Raw genomic sequence first — 20,595 nt, forward strand, 5'->3', positions numbered from 1 at the left:
GAGAGAGAAAATATGAGCAAGGGAGGGGCAGAGAGAGAGGGAGGCACAGAATCTGAAGCAGTCTCCAAGCTCTGAGCTGTCAGCACAGAGCCCAATGTGGGGCTCGAACTCACGAACCGTGAGATCATGACCTGAGCCGAAGTCAGACACTTAACCAACTGAGCCACCACTTTACATATGAGATTCTAAAAGAGATATCTAGTTAGCAAACTAATAAAAAGACACTTTCTAATTGAAAATCTAGAGGAACTTAAAAAGAGGCCCACAAGACCACTATGACTAAATAACTTCATTCAAAAAGCTTCAGCTTAAAAATCTCTAGCTTTCACATGTTTGCTTTCTTGATCATAAATAGTTAACTAGTTTTGTATGATTTTTATTTAAACTAATTATCCAACAAATCTTTGGACAGCAAACAGATGGAGGATGGTTAAAAGAATCTTCAGTATAACAAAATGTAGACCAGCTCCTTCCTACCTTAGAGCCACTCGATACTTTTGCCCCAACTTCTCAATTTCAGCCATTACACAGTCAGTTATACAAGGGATACCTGCCAGGGGAAAAAATATACAGATTAATAACAGAACTTGTAAAGAAACTGGTTTTACTTTCCCTGAATTACATCCCATTATAAGTCTTTAAAAGACCCATAAGACTTCTGAAATCACAGCAGAATAAGCATACTGAAATGAACAATAAGAACCAGAGGTAAATAAAATCTCTATTGATAAAGAAACTAGAAAACTGTCCCAGCCCCACACCACTTAAAGTGTCATAAATGTATCTGGGAGAGAAATTAAGTTGAATTCCCATCATTCTTTTTATACTCAAATATATTCTAGATGGGAAAAAATTTAAATGTGAGCCAAAAGAAACCATGATATTAATCAGAAAATGTACATTTGATCATATCAAAATAGAAAACTTCTGTTTGACAGCTGTCAGTCCTATTAAAATAAAAACAAACTAGGAAAAATATTTCTACATATTTGTCAAAGGGCTACTTTCCTTAATATACAGAGACCTTATAACGATAGCTTAAGTTATGTGCTGATTCCCAGACACTGTGCCAAGCACTTCACAAGGATTATCTCATTTAATGTTCAGAATAATACCTATCAGGTAGCATTATTATTATTACCATCCCCACTTTATAGAGAAGGAACCTAAGGCACAAAGAAGTAAGTAGAAGCAAATGGTGAAGCCAAGATTTGAACGGAGACTGTCAGGCTATCAACTGGATTCTTAACTACCATGCTACATTTCAGTTTATACGCTTCGGGTCATAGAGGAAGAAATACAATGGTCGACGAGCATAAAGGTGCTCAATCTCACTCCTAATTAAAGAGATATAAATTGAAACAAGATTTCACTTTCTTCCTATTAGAGTGGCAAAGACTAAACAAGGAAAATACCCAATACTGAGGAGACAGGTATTCTCACACTAAGTTCGTAGGTATAAAAATATGTATTACCCTTTTAGGGCAATTGTGCAACACCTATTAAAAAAATATATACATACCCCTTGATACTGCAATACAGCTTCTAGAAATGTATCCTAGGGGGCGCATCAGTGGCTTTGGAGATTAAGTTCCTGACTCTTGATATGGGCTCAGGTCATGAGTTGGAGTCCCAAGTAGGACTCAGTGCTGATGGTGTGGAGCCTCCTTGGGATTCTCTCTCTACCACTCGCCCCTTCTCTCTCTCCTCTCAAAATAAATATTTTTCAAAAATTACTCCACCCTAACAGAGATATATTCACACTGATATTCTCTACAGCCTTATTTATAATAATGTAAAAACTGCAAGTAATCCAAATATCTAATAGGATATTGGCTTTTGAAAATTATATAAACAATACTCTGTAAGCTTAAAAAAGAATGAGGTCCTAGTGGATACGTACCGATACAGCAAAGGGTTCAAGATATATGTGTTCAATGTAAAAAGTAAAAGGCAAAAGATTTATTTGATCTGAAGAGAAACCAGAGTATTGTTCAATGTAAAAAGTAAGAAGAAATGGATGAATAAGATGTGATCAAGGGGCTCCTGGGTAGCTCAGGTGGTTGAGCGTCTGACTTCGGCTCAGGTCATGATCTCGAAGTCTGTGAGTTTGAGCCCCGTGTCAGGCTCTGTGCTGACAGCTCATAGCCTGAAGCTTGCTTTGGATACTGTGTCTCCTTCTGTCTCTGCCCCTCCCCTGATCATGCTCTGTCTCCCTCTCTCTCTCAAAAAATAAATAAACGTTAAAAAAATTTTTTTTAATTCTTAAAAAAATGTGATCTAGCCATACAATAGAATATTATTTGATAATGAAAAGAAAGAGGCTTTAACATGGATGAGACTTGAAAACATGCTAAATGGAAGAGGACCAAATATTGTATGATCTCATTTTAATGAAAGGTCCCAAATGGGCAAATCTATAGAGACAGGATACAAATTAGTGGTTAACTAGAAGAGGGAGATTTGAAAGGTTGGGGATGATGGCTAAGGGGTTCAGAGTTTTTTTTTGGGTAACACAATGTTCTAAAATTGAATACGGTAAAAGCCATTGAATCATACGCTTTAAGTGGTATGTGAAATATATCTCAAAGCTGTTAAAAAAGGCACAAATATAAATAGTAAATAATCTATGATCCATTTTCAAAAATAAACAAAAATTACCTATAGTTCAGAGACTATATATGCGTTTTTAAAAACTGCCCCTCTCCGCCTGGGTGGCTCAGCTGGTTGAGCGTCCGATTTTGGCTCAGGTCATGATCTCACCGTTCGTGAGTTTGAGCCCCGTGTCAGGCTCTGAGCTGACAGCTTGGAGCCTGGAGCCTGCTTCGGATTCTGCGTCTCCCTTTCTCTCTGTCCCTCCCCCGTTCACACTCTGTCTCTGTCTCTTAAAAAACTGAATAAAAATTAAAAAAAAATTTTTTTAAAAACTGCCCCTCTCTGAGAAAAGGCATTAGAGGAAGCTTTAATTTTTTTATGCTAGATTTTTTTTTCATAAGTTCAGAGATATTTTTGGATGTGTACAAAGTTAAGAAATTTTCAAGTAGAGTACCATGTCCAGAAGAAAATCAGTAAAATGGAGATCTGAAATCAGTAAGATCAGACAGTCATGGATTCAGAGAGCAATACGCACCTTGAGAGGATCAATTTCAGAGCCATACAGCAGTGAAACAAGCAAGGGCTTGCTTCTGGAGCAGGAAAGTAGGCCCAGGAAGATGACTATCAAGAAAGGGAAGGTAACAGGGAAGAGGACTCATGGACAGAAAAGAAAGCTGATGGAAAGCTAACTTATCCTCCCTCATTGGAACATCAGGCAGAAAAGGGACCAGGAGCTATGGAAAGGTCAAAGGGGCATCTTCAAGGGAGGAAGAAAATAAAAGTCTTCCTTCAGGTATAAAGGCAAATGAGGAACAATTAAGTAGCCAGAGCTTTAAAAACAGTTAAAGAATCTCCTAGGTAACTGAATTTGTATTGTTCTTGACTATTTCTTCAAACTTTGCTTTGGGGTATTATGTTCTACAGAAGACTGGAACACAGACATCCATATGAAAAAATTGCTGTTCCCCAATGCTTTCCCACCCCACCAATTCTAATCCTCACAGACCACTATTTTACTTCATTAGCTGTTTTTCTCATTTGGTGGTTACCTTCATATCTTGATATAATAAAAATATGCAGTCACTTTTATGTTTATTAATTTTAGGGCATTTGAAGAATGCATCTTACATCACATTCCTTACCTCATCTTCCCAACTTATTTTTTTTAATAAATCAATAAACAAAATTTACATTACTGTAAGTCTACAACTATTATTCATTATATAGCATCTTTTAAAAATTAAAGAAGGAGGTGAAAATTTTTTCCTTTGATTTATTCTTACGGCAAAGCATAAGCCTAATATTCATTTGCACCTTTAACTAGATGACTGGAAAATATATAAACATAAACCCACACAACAGATCTCACTATTAGGAAGTTATTCCCTTGTACACATGGCCTAGACTTTCTTCTCACTACTCACGGTGGTGAAGGAAGATCACTTGAAGGAGGGGACACCTAAACACAAGCGAAATCTACTAATGGTAAACTGCACACCGAGGTGTAAATAACCTATTCCAGTCCTTTGTGGTACAAATAAATGCCAAAATGAATAAACCAGCATCACTTCTAGTTCTGTGATCATAAATGGCAAAATACCTTATATAGCTTTTCCACACTGGAATGGAATGGAGCATGTTTCCTCTTTAATGCAAAAGAATATAATAAATTTTCATTTACCCAAAATTTTAAAATGAACTCTAAAACAAAAAATTCCCATCCTATGTTCAAAACTGATGTCCACAACAATGGTCAAAGCAGGCTAAGTGTTTTCTGAATTGTGAAAGTTTAATTGTTCCCAGTCAAATCTGCATTGTATTTCAATTTACTGAAAATGCTCATTGCTATGGTGAGCAATGGCTAGAAATCCAGTAACTAGGACCCCATTCCCTTCATGTATTTGGGTAAATATAATTATTCTCTAAAACATCAGAGAAAGGCAAATGTATGATACTCACACTTGGCATAGAGACAGTCCATCATTGATTGTACTAAGTCAAGTTTGGCTTTAATGGAAAAGTTGATAAAGTTGGTATCAACCAGGATGTGGTAAGGTGGGCCCAGCTGTGTGTTATATTGGAAGAATAAGCAGGAAGGATGTTGGGGGCTGAGGGAAGAACATACAAAACACAAAATAATGTCTACATTGATATTTTGATATTAACAATGCAAATGAAGTCTCTGCTTCAAACAGTTTGCTATAGATTAAGCTCCTTTTTCCTTATTCATTGGAAATAAATCCTAATAAATCCTGTGATGATATATCCATTACCAATCCAAGGCAAAATGAGAAAATAAGGAAAATATGATGAAGTTTCATCAAGTGTATTTATTTAAAAGGAATGACTTTATTCTGAAATTCTGTCCTTACTATTTTTGGTGATACATTCTTTCATCAAAATGCTGGTGTGTTAGACAAAATTGTTTCTTTTCAAAGATCTTGAGGAAGAAAAAATGAATAATTCTAGATCTAATCCCCGAGATTTTAGAGGAAATTTATTGCTCCATGAAATTGGAATTGATACATGTTCACCAACCACTGGAATTGATACATGTTCAGCAACCTGACTTTCATTTGCACAGTTGTGCCAGATTTACAAATGACTGAACAAATCAGCTCAGGGAAAGCCTGGATTTCTAACAGTTCTATGGTTCTAAAATGTCTCTTCTAAAGGAAAACTTGAAATTTTTGATTACTTACACTTCTCTTTCCTTGAGTGCACTGGGATCTTTCTTTTCTTTCTTTTTAGGTTTCAATCTATCCTTCTCTTTACTGGAAGAAAGAGAGCAAATTAAGTGCAAGAGAGAAGAAAAAAATCATAGCAGTTATAACCTCATGCAAAATTTAAAGTTTCTGAGGTGCTGTTTTTGTTTTGTTTTGTTTTGGTCTACTGAGGAAATTCTGCTTTGTAACTTAAAAAAAATTTTTTTTTAACATTTATTCATTTTTGAGAGAGACAGAGCATAAACGGGGGAGGGGGGGGGAGAGAGAGAGAGAGAGAGAGAGAGAGAGAGAGAGCGCAACACAGAATCTGAAGCAGGCTCCAGGCTCTGAGTTGTCAGCACAGAGCTCAAGGCAGGGCTTAAATCCACGAACCACGAAATCATGACCTGAGCCGAAGTTGGATGCTTAACTGACTGAGCCACTGAGGTGCCCCTGCGACGTCTTTATGTTTATATCAACATAAACTTTCTAAGCACAAGTAACTGTGTGGGAAATAGGCTGGAAGTAACATAATCAGTTAAACACTATGAAATTTAAAAATCTCTAGCCAATAATCTATAAAAATTGTCAATGAGTAAACAGACATTATACTATTATCTATTATTTCTTTGTCAGAAGCTCTTCATATCAAGGATCAAAACCCACTTCAGTGCAGTGGAGAAAGCCTGACATTTATCTTCTGAAGACTCAAATGCTCCAAAAGTAGGAGGAAAAAGGTTCCTCCATATGCCTCTTATAAAAGGCTAAAATGTAAAAAAATACATACATAAAATTTACCCCTTAACTGCAAATAAAATATTATCAATGAGGCAAATTCCCTAAAAATTACGTAATAAACACAAACCAAAGGCTGAGAATACAATTTTCTTAAATGTTTATTTTGAAAGAGAGAGAGTGCGAGCAGGGAAGGAGCAGAGAGAGGGAGAGAGAGAATCCCAAGCAGTTTCTGCAATGTCAGCACAGAGCCCGACATGGGACTTGATCCCATGGACTGTGAGATCATGACCTGAACCCAAATCCAGAGTCTGACTCTTAACCAACTAAGCCACCCAGGCACCCCAGAGAATACAGTTCAATAACTCTGAAAGCCATTCCTTTGTTCAAATGCTATTAAACACGATGAAGACCAGTCTTTCTTTTCTTTCTTTCCTTTCCCTTCCTTCCTTTCTTTCTCGTAAGCTCTAGGCCCAATGTGGGAGTGGAACTCATGACCCCGAGATCAAGAGTCCCATGCTCTACTGCTTACTGAGCCAGACAGGCACCTCAAGACCAGTCTTTACTGAATAACTTTGTCTATTCTTCACTGAAGCAGGGAAGCTTACAATAGGGAACATGATTCCACTCTCCCTCAGTGGTGTGGATTCTGCTACGATTTATAAAATGGAGAAGTCTAGGTGTTTTCCTACTCTTTCTTTCAGAACTATTTAAGTGGCAGGTGCTGGGGACACAAGATAAACATGGTCTCTGACCTCACCATCTTTCAACCATTTTAATAAACATTCCCCCCACCCCTGGGAGCAATGTAGTAGTGTAATGGCAAAAACATAAAAAGATAATCCTACCAAGCTTTCAGGAGGCTTAAATGTGATATGGCAGATGAAGTATACAAAAACAGTGGAATAGCGAACACTTCAGAAATGTTTAGTTCCCATCCCCTTCCCCAGTGTAATCGCTCAGGATCTAAATGGCTGTTACACACTTTCCTAGTATCCTATGCTATATACATCCAAGACACAATACTTTGAAACGTAAGCACAAAATAACAACAAAAACTTTTACTACTTATCCCCTCCTAACTCTGCTATCTTTGGATATAGATTGATACCAGATACTCACAGCCTCTGATCTCGGAGACTAAGCATTCGCTTCATGGTCGCATACTTTCTTGCTTTCTTTTGCTTCCCCTTGAAATAGAAATTTTACAGTTAAAAGAGCTGGAAATACATTGCATCTTCTTCAGTTTTTGCTCGTCTTTTTCCATCCCTTTCCCTTCTTCCCTCAAACACCCAGCACCTCTTACCCTCTGTGCCCCACCTGGCCCTCTCCCCACTCGCTAGAGCACAACAGGCACCGCTCAGAGCAGTTTAAGAACTACAGTCAGAACGAAAATAATTAAGGGTAAGGCGGAGGAAATCTAGCTAACTGCTGACTGGCTCTATCTCCACCCAAGATGTGGTCTGACAAAGTCTCTTCCCGGACCCTCCTCGCACCATGTTCACGCCGCACTCTTGTTTCTTCCGGAATCACCAACGGCGCGACATTTTTGCGTCATCCAAATACTGCTTCCGGCAAAGGCTAGCCCGGAAGCGGAAGTCGCTTTGGGAAACGGAAAAGCCTGGAGCCGGTTCCCAGCCTGAGCGGTGACTGTACTGGGGGGTCTCTCGGGGGAGGATCTTGGGCCGGTTTTGCGCCGGGTGCTGCCGCCGCCTCCCGGAGCAGCCGAGCTGGGACTCCGCCGCGCTGCTGGGGTAACGTTCTCTCCTCCACCACTCTAGCCCGGCGCAGTGCCCGAGGACCTGCCGGCACTAGAGTTCCAGAGAGGCAGGACTGGGGTAGGGGGGACGGAATTCTGGGTTTCCCAGTAGTTTGGAAGACATTCTCCTCATCCCTCAGCGCTGGGGTGTCAGGTCTCTACGTTGCAACTGGGAGGCTGTAGTACCTACCTTGTTCTCCTAGATGACATGGTGCTTCGTGCAGTTAGGTGGACGATTCTCCAGATTCTCTCGAGTAGATACCGTGTATTCGTTTCGGTGCAGAGGGGGATGAATCATCGTTTGAGGGCCTTTTTTAGACTCTCTCCAGAAAATTGGAGCATAAGCTTGCATATGTTACTAGTTACCAAGCCAGGAAAATGGTTGGTGAATAATTGCCATTTATTGGGAGGATTTGGTGCGTCACCCTTACTGGAAAAGGGAGAGGTTTTGAGAATAAGGGAAAGAGAACTTCGATTTTTTTTGAGTAGCTGCTGTGCACTTTGGTGATTTTTAACCTTTTGGAGATCACGTACCCCCTTGAAGCTTTGTGGAAGGCCAGGGACAATTCTTCTAAAACAATGGGCACACATACATTTGTCATACAATCGGTGAGACTCAGAGATTCCGAAGCCCATCTGTGGACATTCTAGGGTCTGTGAACTTAAGGTTAAGAACCCCTATCTTGTATACCGTAAGTGGCTCTTTAATTATGTTACCTTCTTTGACCTTCACGATAACTTGAGTACCCTCCTTTTACATGTGGGGAAGCCGAGGCTCAAACTGTATTCAGAGGTTTGTTCGAGTTTGATTTAATTCCAAAGCCTGTGCTTTTCTTATTGCACAAAGCTGTCCTTGCATTTGAAATCCAAAAAGGTTATTAGGTTAAAAAAAAAAAAAAAAGCTGGCCTTTGCATAGCTCTTAGTATGAAACATAGTGTATTGGTTAACATGAACTTTGGAGTCTGACTAATGGAGCTGGCTCTAAATCCTCGCTCTGCTTCTTACTAGCTGTATGACATTATCTGTACCTCAGTTTCTTCATCTATAAAGTGGAGATAATCTCAGTCGAACCTGTCTTATAGGGATGTTATCAGAGCTAAATGAATAAAAATGTGAAGTCCCTAGAATACCCACCACAAATAAACCCTGTTATTTTCATTGTGCGTCTTCCAACATGTGGTGGTATTTGAATTTTATGCCAATTGTATTTTAATACAATTTGGATAACAATGGGTACACATACCCATTGTTTTGGACCTGAAATGTGTTGATATCCACAAGAACCTTATAAAGTTTTCAGTTCTTGGAAAGTTCAACCGCAGGGTGATTTCTCGTGATTTGTGTATAGGCACAGTTTTCTTCCTTCTTCTCCTTTTTCTTTTGGGCTTGCAGGCATTTAATAGCTTTGTAGTTCACATACCTGACTTTGTAGGCTCCAAATTTTTTATGTTGAAACAGTTTTATCATTGAACCATCTACAGATACTGTATGTGCCTCCTGCTTTACCCCATTTGTGATCACTAAAAGTCCCTAATCTCTTTGAGACAGCTTGTCTGCAAGCTGTCATTCGTGGGTAGAACTGAGAGCTACCACTTTTTCAATGCATTAGAACCTCTTGGTGCTTAGGCAATAACCTTTTTAAGCAAACACGATCAGTTTATTTTAAACATTTGGATACTGATCAGTATTATAGATAGGTTCAGAGGGAAAATTGCAAATAATTAAATAGTAATTTGCAGAACTGACAGAACACTCTCCTGGTAATGTGTACGATGAATATTGGAATCCATGAACAATAACAATTTTTTTAAAAAGCAGTTTGTAATACCTGTTCTGAGAATTTTCTGGTCTCCTTGTTTGTTAATACTTGAGAGGGAGCTGTGTTAGTGAAGGAACACCACAGGGGATGAGAGCATACTTAGAAAAATGTTTTTGTTGAATTGTAATTTTATCGCATTGTGGGATTCTTACAGCCTAAGGTTAAAGTACTGAGATGCTCTATAGCATGTTTTGATGGTGATGGGAGTGGGGAGATGGTGTTGCTTTGTGTTGGGTGGGAGCAGAAAGTAATTGCTTTTGATTACATACTTGTGAGAAAAAGAAATGGTTTTAGTCCTTCTCAGCAGTCAAGAGGGTTGTTTTGTACTTTTCTGCAATCTTGAAAGAATTTTTTAAGGCATTCAACCCACAGTTTTGAACACATAATTGGGCTTGGAATTCATTCCATTCACTAATTGGTCTAACTTACTAATTTAATAACAAATTTCTTTATAAAATTATGGATAATGAAAGATTCCTTTAAAACGCTTGTATTTCAATGTTAGAAAGTTAAAGGTAGATTCACTTTTGTGGCCATCAAGGGAAAAAAATAACGCACAGATATTTTCTTCATTTTCAAGTTACAGTTTTTACGTCTCATGTGATACTGAGTTCTTTCCCCCAGCATTACTTGTTATTAATTGTTTTTCTGTTTACTTGGCCGCCTCCTAAAAATATCGCATGTTGTACAGCATCTTCTGCCCCTAAGATACCGATACTGAATTGGGATTGCAAAGATACCTCAGAGGTCCGCTGTATGTTCATTCATTCAGAAGGCACTTAACAAGGGCCTGTTCTGCCCTAGGCAGTGTGCTGGGTACTCTTCAAGAGCTCAGGCCTGTGTTGGAGACAGGCTTGTGAACAGATCAATTATGGTAGGTGGTTCAACAGAGGTATGTAAATTGAACTATTTTATAAGAGTTATTCTGCCTGTTCATTTTTATGGAAGTGGTCCAGGTTGGAGTGCCGTTGTGTAATATATATTACACATACCGTTTTAATATTACAACGTACCCTATAACAAATCAGACTTTTCAGTCTGGGTTCATCAGAATGGGTTCTAGTGTATCATTTTACTTTTTAAATGACTTTAGTCATTAAATAGCTTAGGTTTGAATTTCAGTTCTCTTTCTTTGGTTTCTTTTTTGAAGCGTTCATGAATGTTTACCCTTTACTAATTTTCTTTTATACAGTGGTTTTCAAACTTGTGAGGTGGTTAAGCCTGATTGTAGTTCGCGTGTATGTAAATGTGCGCATGCGTCAGTGTGTGCGCACTTGCGCATGCCTGAAGCCTTGATACGGTGTTGAATCACCATGATGTTTTCCTGGTGGAACTCTTGAAGCCTGTTCTACAAATGTGGTTTAATAGAGTGTTCATTTAGTTGTAAGAAACCAAACAGTCACGGTAAACACTAGCCTGAATTGAACAATGCCATACGATTTTAATATGAATTTTTGCCTTGAATAGTTGAATAATTTGCACCATGCTTTTTTTGGAACTTCTAGATGCAGCATCATTTCAGTGCAGTTTGCCTGTTGGTGTTGAGATGCTGGTAGTCAGTATCTGTTCATTGTATTTTCTTTTCGTTATTTTTGGCCAGAGTTCAGGTAAAGGTAATCTAATAATATACAACATAACATTTTCTGCAGGTTCCCCTTGCTCTTATCCAGAGATCTAGCCCAGGTTATTTTAACCCCTCTTTTGTCCACTTAGAGAGGTTCTACTCCAAGGCCACCCCCACCCCCCACCATTGTATGTATGAGCTAGTTTTTCAAGGCTTGCTGAGGAAGGAAACCCAGCTGGGCTGCATAAATGGTTTATGGAAAAGATTGAAAAGGATTTGAAAACAAGTGTTTTAACCAAGCATTACCTGGATTGGGGTAGGGATTAAAGTGGCATGATCAGAATCCTAGGAAGAATAAGAATATAAAGTGGGAACAAGATGTAATTTTTTAAAAACCACATTTTATTTTGGAATAATCTTAGATTTACAGAGAAGTTGCAAGGATAGAACAGAGTTCCTATATACCTTTCATGTAGCTTTACCCCTAATGTTAACATCTTACATAACCACAGTACATTTGTCACATCTAAGAAATTAACATTGGTACATGTTAACTGAACTACAGCCTTTTTTTTCTTCTTTTTTTTTTTGATTTTACAAGTTTTTCCTCTAGTAGCCTTTTTTCTGTTCTAAGATCCAGTCCAGGATACTATATTGTGTTTAGACCATGTGCTGTGCAATTTGGATAAATAGGCTGGGGTTTCCAGTGGCTTTTTCTCTGCCACGCATGTGGATCAGTAATCCCCTCTGACCAGTGCTGAAGAGAGAAAGTCATTGACCATGAGAATAAACAATACTGTATAGGTAGTGTTTTAGTATCCCCTTAATTCCCAAAGCACTGTTAACTCGGTCGAAGAGTTGGCTTTGCTCCCAGGAGGGTGGTATGAAGTTTTCTGAGAAGCTAAGAGCTAATCCTGATTGAGGGGCCCTTCTTGGGCTCCACTAACAGCATGTGCTCCCTTCATAGACTTTACTACATGGAATTATCACCACTTGTTTACTTGACTATCTTCTTTACTAAACCATATGTTTCTAAGGGGTCAGGGACCATCTTACTCATTTTGGAATCCTCAGGGTCCAACATAAGCTTGGTATATGATAGATTCTTTTTCTTTTATTATTTTTGTTTAGTTTTGAGAGACAGAGACAGAGTGTGAGCGGGGGAGGGGCAGAGAGAGAAGGAGACACAGAATCCGAAGCAGGCTCCAGGCTCTGAGCAAGCTGTCAGCACGGAACCCGATGCAGGACTTGAACCCGTGAACTGTGAGTCATGACCTGAGCTGAAGTCGGATGCTTAACCGACTGAGCCACCCAGGTGCCCCTATGATAGATTCTTAACACACATTTGAAGAAATTAATAAATCCTTGTTTGGTAGCATTGACTATTAGATCAACAGAAGTTTTGTTTTAATACTATGTAAGTGTTGAGTTTCTCCTTCGATTTGAGCCGTCTTAGTTTGCCAATTCTGTGGCTAGTTGAGTTTTTCTTCCTGGAATCTTAAAGAACTATAAAATACTCATTTAAGATTGCTCTTTTTTTTTTTGATTATGTAAATAAGTTATTTTCTTTAAAAATAACAGAATAGACGGTAGTAGAGGTAGAAATTTTGTTAGCTTTTAAGTGCATGTGTGACAATTCCAGTTTCATCCCACTAGGCTGTAGATCTGGCTGTGTGCCTGCCACTTCATGCACAGTTAATGAAATGACACCTTCCTAGACTTATCGAGGGAGACGGCTTGTCAGATTCAGAGAATTAGTTTAAAATTTTTCCTATTATAGCCAAGATTCAGTGGCCCAGGGTCACCTAAGCATAAAAGCTGCCATGGTATGGGAACACAGGGGCCTGTCCTGATTCTGTGGATCAGGCACAGTAGATTCTGTTTGGTAAATAGAAAAAAAAAATCACGATTGGAGAGAGTTGTAAATTGAAGCTGCTGTTTTCTTGATATAGATGAAAGACTGTGATGGGGCATAGATGAGCCAGTTTTTCTATTTTGTTTTTTTCTCCAGACATCCCAGGAAGTTACAAAATGAGCAATGATAAATTGGCCCTTGTTTCCCTGTTTTACTCACATTAGCTTTGAATCCCTTTTTCCCTCCTTTCTCTGAACTATGCTGAGAATGGCAAAGTCTGTTCCAGGGGGCAGTTGAATCTAAACTGTGCTTTCGTATGTACTCTTTATTTCAAGTCTGAAGAACTCTGGTTTGTTTTCAAGAGAATAGTTCAATAGAGAATATCAATATTAAGAGATGTAGAATTACTTTTATGTCTGCCAGCTTAGGCTTTATAAGCCTAACTTTTCTTTTAACCAGTGAATGATAACTTTTTTCAGCCTCCTCTCAGGTGATAGTGAGCTTATAAAAGCTTCTCTTTAAAACCAGAAGGGCAAGTAGTTCATTGTCCTTGGCTTAACCTGCAGGTGCATGGTCTGGGTTTTGGAATTTTGTTGTTGTTGTTTTAAGACCCAGCATCAGGGGTCCAGAAGGTTTATGTCAGTTTGAGGAGAGCTGAGGGACTAAAACATTGGCTACATTTAGAAATGCCATTTATTAGGTTAAAGAGTAGGGGGAATCTGTTAAAAGATTAAAAATCTTCCCAAATTCTGCAATAGGCTGTAACTTAAATCCTGCTTGGTAATATGGGAAGTTGAATTTGGAAGAAAGCAATAATAAAACTGAGTAATTAATGAAATAAAGGGAATGCAGGAGCTTAAAAAACTCTTGTTAAAAATTTTTATTACAATATAGTTGACATACAATATTCTCTTAGTTTTAGATGTACAACATAGTGATTGGACAGTTATATACATTATTTTTTAAAGTTTACTTATTTTGAGAAAGTGAGCACATGTGCACACTCATGCAGGGGAGGGGCAGAGAGAGGGGGAGAGAGACTCCCAAGCAGGCTCCGTGTTGTCTGTGAGGACCCCAGCGAGGGGCCGGGTCTCCAACTGCGAGACTAGGACCTGAGCCGAAATCAAGAGTTGGACACGTAACTGACTAAGCCACCCAGGTGCCCCAGACAATTATATGCATAATGAAATGCCTACTGCGATTAAGTATAGTTACTATTTGTCACCGTACAAAGTTATTACAGTATTATCGATGATATTCCCTGTGCTGTATTTTTCATCCCTGTGACTTATTTATTTTGTAATAAATACAAAAGAAGTCTGTACCTCTTACTCTCCTTCACCTATGTCACCCATCACCTCACACCCCTCTCCTCTGGCAGCCATCAGTTTGTTCTCTGTACTTACGAGTCTGTTTTTGTTTGTTTATTTTGTTTTGCAGATTGTACATATAAGTGAAACCATGCAGTATTTGTCTTTTTGTGTGTGGCTTATTTCACTTAGCGTGATACCCTCTAGGTCCATCCATGTTGCTGTGAATGGCAAGGTTTCATTCTTTTTCATGGCCGAGTAATATTTCATTTTAAATATACGTGTATGTTATATGTATATACATTATATGTATATATTATATATGTCCCATCACATTTTCTTTATTCACTCACCTGTTGATGGACACTTAGGTTGTTTCTGTATCTTGGCTATTGTAAATAATGCTGCGGTAAACATAGGAGTGCATGCATCTTTTCAAATTAGTTTTCCTTTTCTTCAGGTAAATACCCACAAGTGAAATTTCTGGGTCATGCGGTGGTTCGATTTTTGATTTTTTGAAGAACCTCCAGACTGTTTTCCACAGTGGCTGCACCAGCTTACATTCCCACCAACGGTGTACAGGATTCCCTTTTGTCCACATGCTCACCAACACTTTTTATTTCTTGTCTTTTTGATGCTAGCCATTCTGACTAGTGTGAGGTGATATCTCATTATGGTTTTGATTTCCATTTCCCTGATTAGTGATATTGAGCATCTCTTCATGTGTACTCCTGTTAAATATTTTAAAAAGAGATTTTCTTTTGTGAAACTTCTAGAGAAAATTTCTAGAAAAAAATCTTTGCCCTGGTGTTAGGCGAAGATTTTTTAATAGGATACAAAAAACAACCTAAAAGAAGAATGTAGATAAGATGGATTTCATCAAATTCAAAACTTATTCTTTAATACCATTAAGAAAATGTTAAAAACAAACCACAGAAAATATTTGTCAAACATGTGTCTAGTATATAAAGAACTCTGAAAACAACTAAGTAATAGGACAAACAGTTTGATTTTTAGAAATACAAAAGATTTGGATACCAAAGAAGTGTCACAAATAGCCATTAAGCACACGAAAGCGTATTCAATGCTGTTAGTCCTTAGGGAATTGCAAATCAAAACCACAGTGAGAGGGACGCCTGGGTGACTCAGTTGGTTAAGCGTCCCAACTCTTGATTTCGACTCAGGTCATGATCCCAGGGTCGTGAGATTTAGCCCCAGGATGGGCTCCAAGCTGAGCATGGACACTGCTTAAGATTCTCTCTCCCTCCCTCTACCCTCCTCCCTTGCTGTCATTCTCTCTCTCTCTCTCTCTCTCTCTCTCTCTCTCTCAAAACAAAAACAAAAACAAAAACCCACAGTGAGAGACCACTTCACACCTATTAGAATGGGTAAGATTTAGTAGCATGTTCTTTAACCTCCATGTGTTTAGATTTTTTTCTTGTGGTTGATTTCTGGTTTCATAGTGTTGTGGTCAGGAAAGACGCATGGTTATGACTTCGATCTTTTTGAATTTGTTGAGACTTGTTTTGTGGCCTAATATGGATCTGTTCTGAAGAATGTCCCGTGTGCACTTGAAAAGACTGTATTCTGCTGTTTTAGGATAGAGCGTTCTGAATATATCTGTTAAGTCCATCTGATCCAATGTGTCAAAGCCACTGTTTCCTTATTGATTTTCTGTTTGGATGATCTGTTCATTGATGTAAGTGGGATTTTAATGTCCCCTACTGTTAGACTACCATTGATTACTTCCTTTATGTTTGTTATTAACTACTTGAAGTATTTGGATGCTTCCATGTTGGGTGAATAAGTATTTAAAGTTACTATGTCTTCTTATTGGATTGTTCTAGAATGATAAAATTTAAAAGATCAACAATGCCAAGTGTTGGCAGATGTGAGCAACTGGAGCTCTCATACGTTGCTGGTGAAAATGCAAGATGGTGCAGGTGCTTTGGAAAACAGTTTGGCAGTTTCTTTTTTTTTTTCTTTTTAAATGTCTATTTTATTTATTTTTGAGAGAGAGAGAGAGCGCGTGAGCAGGGGAAGGGACAGAGAGAGAGGGGGACAGAGGATCTGAGGCAGACTCCATGCTGACTGCAGATAGCCCGATGTGGGGCTCAAACCCACGAACCATGAGATCATGATCTGAGCAGAAGTCGGATGCTTAACCGATTAAGCCACCCAAGCACCCCGACAGGTTGGCAGTTTCTTTTAAGTTAAATATGTACTTATCATATGGCCCAGCCATCTCACTCTTAGCTGTTTACCCAAGGGAAGCAAAACATGTGTCCACACAAGACTTAGGCTTGAAGGTTCGTAGCAGCTTTACCCTGAACAGCCCCAAACTGGATAGAATCAAATGTCCTTCAACTGGTGAATGGATAAAGAAATTGTAATATGCCCATATAATGGGCTGCTACACAACAATAAAGAGGAATGAACTACTGGTACATGTAATGACATGTATGGGTCTAAATAATGTGGTAAGTAAAGAAATGCCACAACACAAAGGTCTACATTTTGTATAGAACGCTATTTGGCATTCTGTAAAAGGCAAAACTATGGTGATAGAAAGCACATCAGTGGTTGCACAAGGGGATCCTGAGGAGACTTTGGGATGATGAAATGTTCTGTATCACCATTGTGTTTTATATCCATAACCTTATACAGTTGGCAAAGCTCTAATTGTTTAAGTTGGCGGCTTTTACTATATATAAGCCATACCTCAATAAAGCTGATTTTGATATGATTTTTTTGCCATTGATTTATGTGGGATTAGAGACTGGATTCAGATTAGTTCAGATCTGAATTTGTTATAGGCACTAAGATAATTTTGAAATAATCAGTATCCCTGAATTGACTTGCAAAGAGCTTACTAGTTACCAGTGTTGGGTCAAGTTTAGGCTAAGATTTTTATTATTAATGAGAATAGATGGAAATCAGATACACATTTTATTTGAAGTTGCTTGATCAGAGAATGAGAGTTCCAAATAATCAAGGAAGAAAACCTGGGTGCTGATTTTTGAATTCCCCCTCTGGCCTAAATCATTACTGGTTCTAATACTGTGACCACTGGTTTCTAGAAATACTTCCTTTTGGCTCTAGTAAACGACTTTCACAGTTTTTTCCTTTTCTCTGATTGTTCCTTTTCAGTTTTTGCTAGCTCCTTTTTTGGGGGAGAAGGCAGTACTTTTAAGGTTGATGTCCTCAGAGTTGTGTAATTGGTCTTTTTCTTGGTCTACTTGTTTTCCATGGCAGTCTTGTTTTTGTTTTTGTTTTTTTAATCTCCTGTGTCTTTTAACTGCCCTCAGGGTACTGGTATTTCCATGGCTTCAGATGCTTATGTCCATTTGTCTTGTGGATATATTCACCCGGATATCTTATAGACACTTCAAACTTAACATGTTCAGTTCTGTGCTTATCTTTCCCTCTGTACTGGCTCTGTGTCTTTCATTCACCACCACCACCATTCATCCAGGCTCCCAAGAGTAAAAAATCCTGATTTGTCCTTTGTTTCTTGCTCTCCTTTATCTTTTTGACCCATAGGTCACTAATCCTGTTGTTTCTAACTGGGAAACAGTGCCTACGCTAGCCTCTCCCCCTCTCCATCATGACCAGTTCCTCGCTGCTCCCTTGGACCAGCATCTTCTGGTCTCTCAGCCAGTGGCCTGTCCTCCTCTTCAGAGTCTCTCTTATTATTACCGCCAGAGTTACTTCTTTTAAAATGTGTAAGCCTCTTTCTCCCTTAACTTAAAAAACACCTCTTGGCTTCTTTGGTTGTGGTTGCTTAAAGTCTAAAACGAAATCATATTTCTTTAAATTTCCAGGTTAAGTATTTCTTGAGCTCTCATTCTTCCTATCCCAAGAATCTTTTCTCTTTTTTTTTTCCTTTCTTGGGGTTCTTGACACATCAGGCTCTGGAATCACATTGCCTGACTCCTTCCTTTGTCATCTAGGTAACAATAGGCAAGTTATTTTAGCTCTCTGTGCTTCTGTTTCCTAATCTGTAACATATGGATAACAATGTAGGTACTTTATATGGTTGATGTGAGTTACGTGAGATAATACATGAAGCACCTCAAACAGTAGTAGTAAGTTCTCAGTAAAGGTAGATTTGTGTTATCATTCTCTTTTAAAAAAATTGTTTTAATGTTTATTTATTTTTGAGAGAGAGAGACAGAGCATGAGCAGAGAAGGGGCAGAGAGAGAGGGAGACACAGAATCTGAAGCAGGTTCCAGGCTCTGAGCTGTCAGCACAGAGCCCAATATGGGGCTCAAACTCACGAACCTGAAAGATCATGACCTGAGCCAAAGTCGGACGCTTAATCAACTGAGCCACCCAGGCACCCCGTTCTTTTTTTAAGTTTATTTATTTTTGAGAAAGCATGAGCGGAGAAGGGGCAGAGGGAGAGGGGGGCAGACGATCCAAAGCAGGCTCCATGCTGACAGCAGAGAGCTCAATGCAGGGCTTGAACCCACAAACCATGAGATCAAGACTTGGGCTGAAGTTGGATGCTTCATCAACTGAGCCACCCAAACGTCCCTGTGTTATCATCGTTCTTGAGAAAAAAAAAAAAAAAACAACAGTCCGTATTTTGGATCCTTGCTGTGGTTGCTTCCAAATGGGATTTCTCTGGAAAACCAATTAGTCCCTCAGGTATACACAGTGCCATCTTCCTAATTTACTGCAGGTTGGGCCGCCGTTGTGGCCTGGGTGCAAACTTCCGTCGTAGCTGGGCAACCGGGCAGCCTGCTTGGCAGTTAAAGCCACATCCCCTGAGGCACCCGTCTAGTGCCAAGTCACCCGGGGCTAGTTTCCAGCCCTTCCTTTTCTTAGTGGATCTCCACTTTATTCCTGAGGCAACTGAAGAGAAGTAGTTTGTCCGGGATTACTCAGTAGTAAGATTCATGCTCTTGAGCATTATACTGTACTGTACTGAGAATCAGTCACCCTAGTTTGGCCCCATTTGGTCTTTCTAAACACTTTGTTTTCATAATGCTCACCTCTTTCATCCCCTTTCTTGACTCTGAACTTTTGCTTATGCTGTTTTTTCCACCTAGAGTACTGGTCTTTTCTGCCCTGCCCTGCGAATGCTTGCTCAGTCTTAATAGCTCTCTTGTCTCTTCTGTGGATGCTTCCTCACTCTCAGGCAAAGTTACCTTTCTCCTTCCTTTGCCCCCCCCCCCCACATTGTTTATTCCTTTTTTGTGGCGCTTGCCTCGTTGTATTGTCCAGTACCCACTTTGGACTGAGTTCATCCAGGTTAAGAAAATACCCTGTCTCATTTTTCCGTGTTACTTTAGCTTTTAGCACACAGCCTGGCAGACAGCAAATGTTCAAGAAATACGAAATGAATGAAGAATGAACCTTACAGAAGAACACGAAGATGTTGGTGAATTACCATCAGTGAATTACAGTTATGTTAGGCAAAGGGAAAATGTAGATATCCAAGGATGGGGAACATAGCAGAAAAAATAATTTTATTTAAAATGTGAGTATATGAGATGAGTGATAGTGGGGTAATAGACCATGAGTTGAGTGGGGATTGTAGTGCTTTTCAAACTTTTAAGCTCGAGTACCTCTGGTGGTAGAGGATAGTGGGCATGTAACCCCTTCGGGGCTGGGAGCAGAGCCCCAAGCAGCCTTTCTGCATCAGGTATCAAATCTCCGAATATCTTGACCACACTCATATTTTATCTTTAGACATTCACGCAAATTGTGCATTCTATTTTATTACCTATGAGTGTTTTAACGTGAACAGGGCTTTCCCTCCCCACCCACCTCATCCTTTAGTGAAAAGTTGCTGCACCAACATGTGCCATTTATCCCCGGCCTTCCAGCACATTCACATGCCCCAGTGCCCAAATCTGAGAAGCATGGAATGGGGTCATAGTCTAATATGGCGGTATTCTAGCTTGCTGTGATGTGGGGGATTGTCTACTCAGGAGTGTTATGTCATAGAACCAGGAGGGTGAGCTCATCCTGTTCTAACGAGGCTGTTCCTGGAAGGCTGCAGTCAGTTGGAGGCACCTCATTACCAGATCGCTGGGGACCAGCTGGAGAGAGTTCACAGAAGACCCACAAGAATGATTAAGAGACTGGAGGGGCTGACTGATGAGGAAAGAATATAAATGAAAACCGTATAAGTTGGCTGAACCGAGATAGCAGGAATACACAACTGTGTAAATATCTCAAGAGAATAAACTTGATGGGGGAAGGCAGTCTTTTATGGTGGGGATTTGGGGGAGAATAAA

General features: G+C 39.3%; 2 protein-coding genes across 6 annotated transcripts in view; one reads left to right on the forward strand and one right to left on the reverse strand.

Annotated features, from left to right (window-relative positions):
* The window catches only part of FCF1 (FCF1 rRNA-processing protein), a 14,088-nt gene extending 6,468 nt beyond the window's left edge, over positions 1–7,620 (reverse strand). Inside the window, exons 1-5 of one of the 3 annotated variants that reach the window (XM_049612497.1) lie at positions 7,532–7,620; positions 7,158–7,225; positions 5,298–5,369; positions 4,555–4,703; positions 478–550 (exon numbers count right to left, since the gene is read on the reverse strand). In XM_049612497.1, coding sequence (XP_049468454.1) covers positions 478–550; positions 4,555–4,703; positions 5,298–5,369; positions 7,158–7,225; positions 7,532–7,534 — 365 coding nt within the window. In that variant the 5' untranslated portion in view covers positions 7,535–7,620. The other 2 variants (XM_049612499.1, XM_049612498.1) reach the window with 2 other exon arrangements.
* A 31-nt stretch (positions 7,621–7,651) lies between these two features.
* Positions 7,652–20,595, forward strand: part of AREL1 (apoptosis resistant E3 ubiquitin protein ligase 1) — a 48,219-nt gene continuing 35,275 nt past the window's right edge. The window contains exon 1 of one of the 3 annotated variants that reach the window (XM_049612487.1): positions 7,652–7,789. The gene's annotated coding sequence lies outside the window, so the exon portion shown is untranslated. The other 2 variants (XM_049612486.1, XM_049612488.1) reach the window with 2 other exon arrangements.

The sequence above is a fragment of the Panthera uncia genome, assembly GCF_023721935.1.
Source record: "Panthera uncia isolate 11264 chromosome B3 unlocalized genomic scaffold, Puncia_PCG_1.0 HiC_scaffold_1, whole genome shotgun sequence".
In the NCBI taxonomy this organism is placed as follows: Eukaryota; Metazoa; Chordata; class Mammalia; order Carnivora; family Felidae; genus Panthera; species Panthera uncia.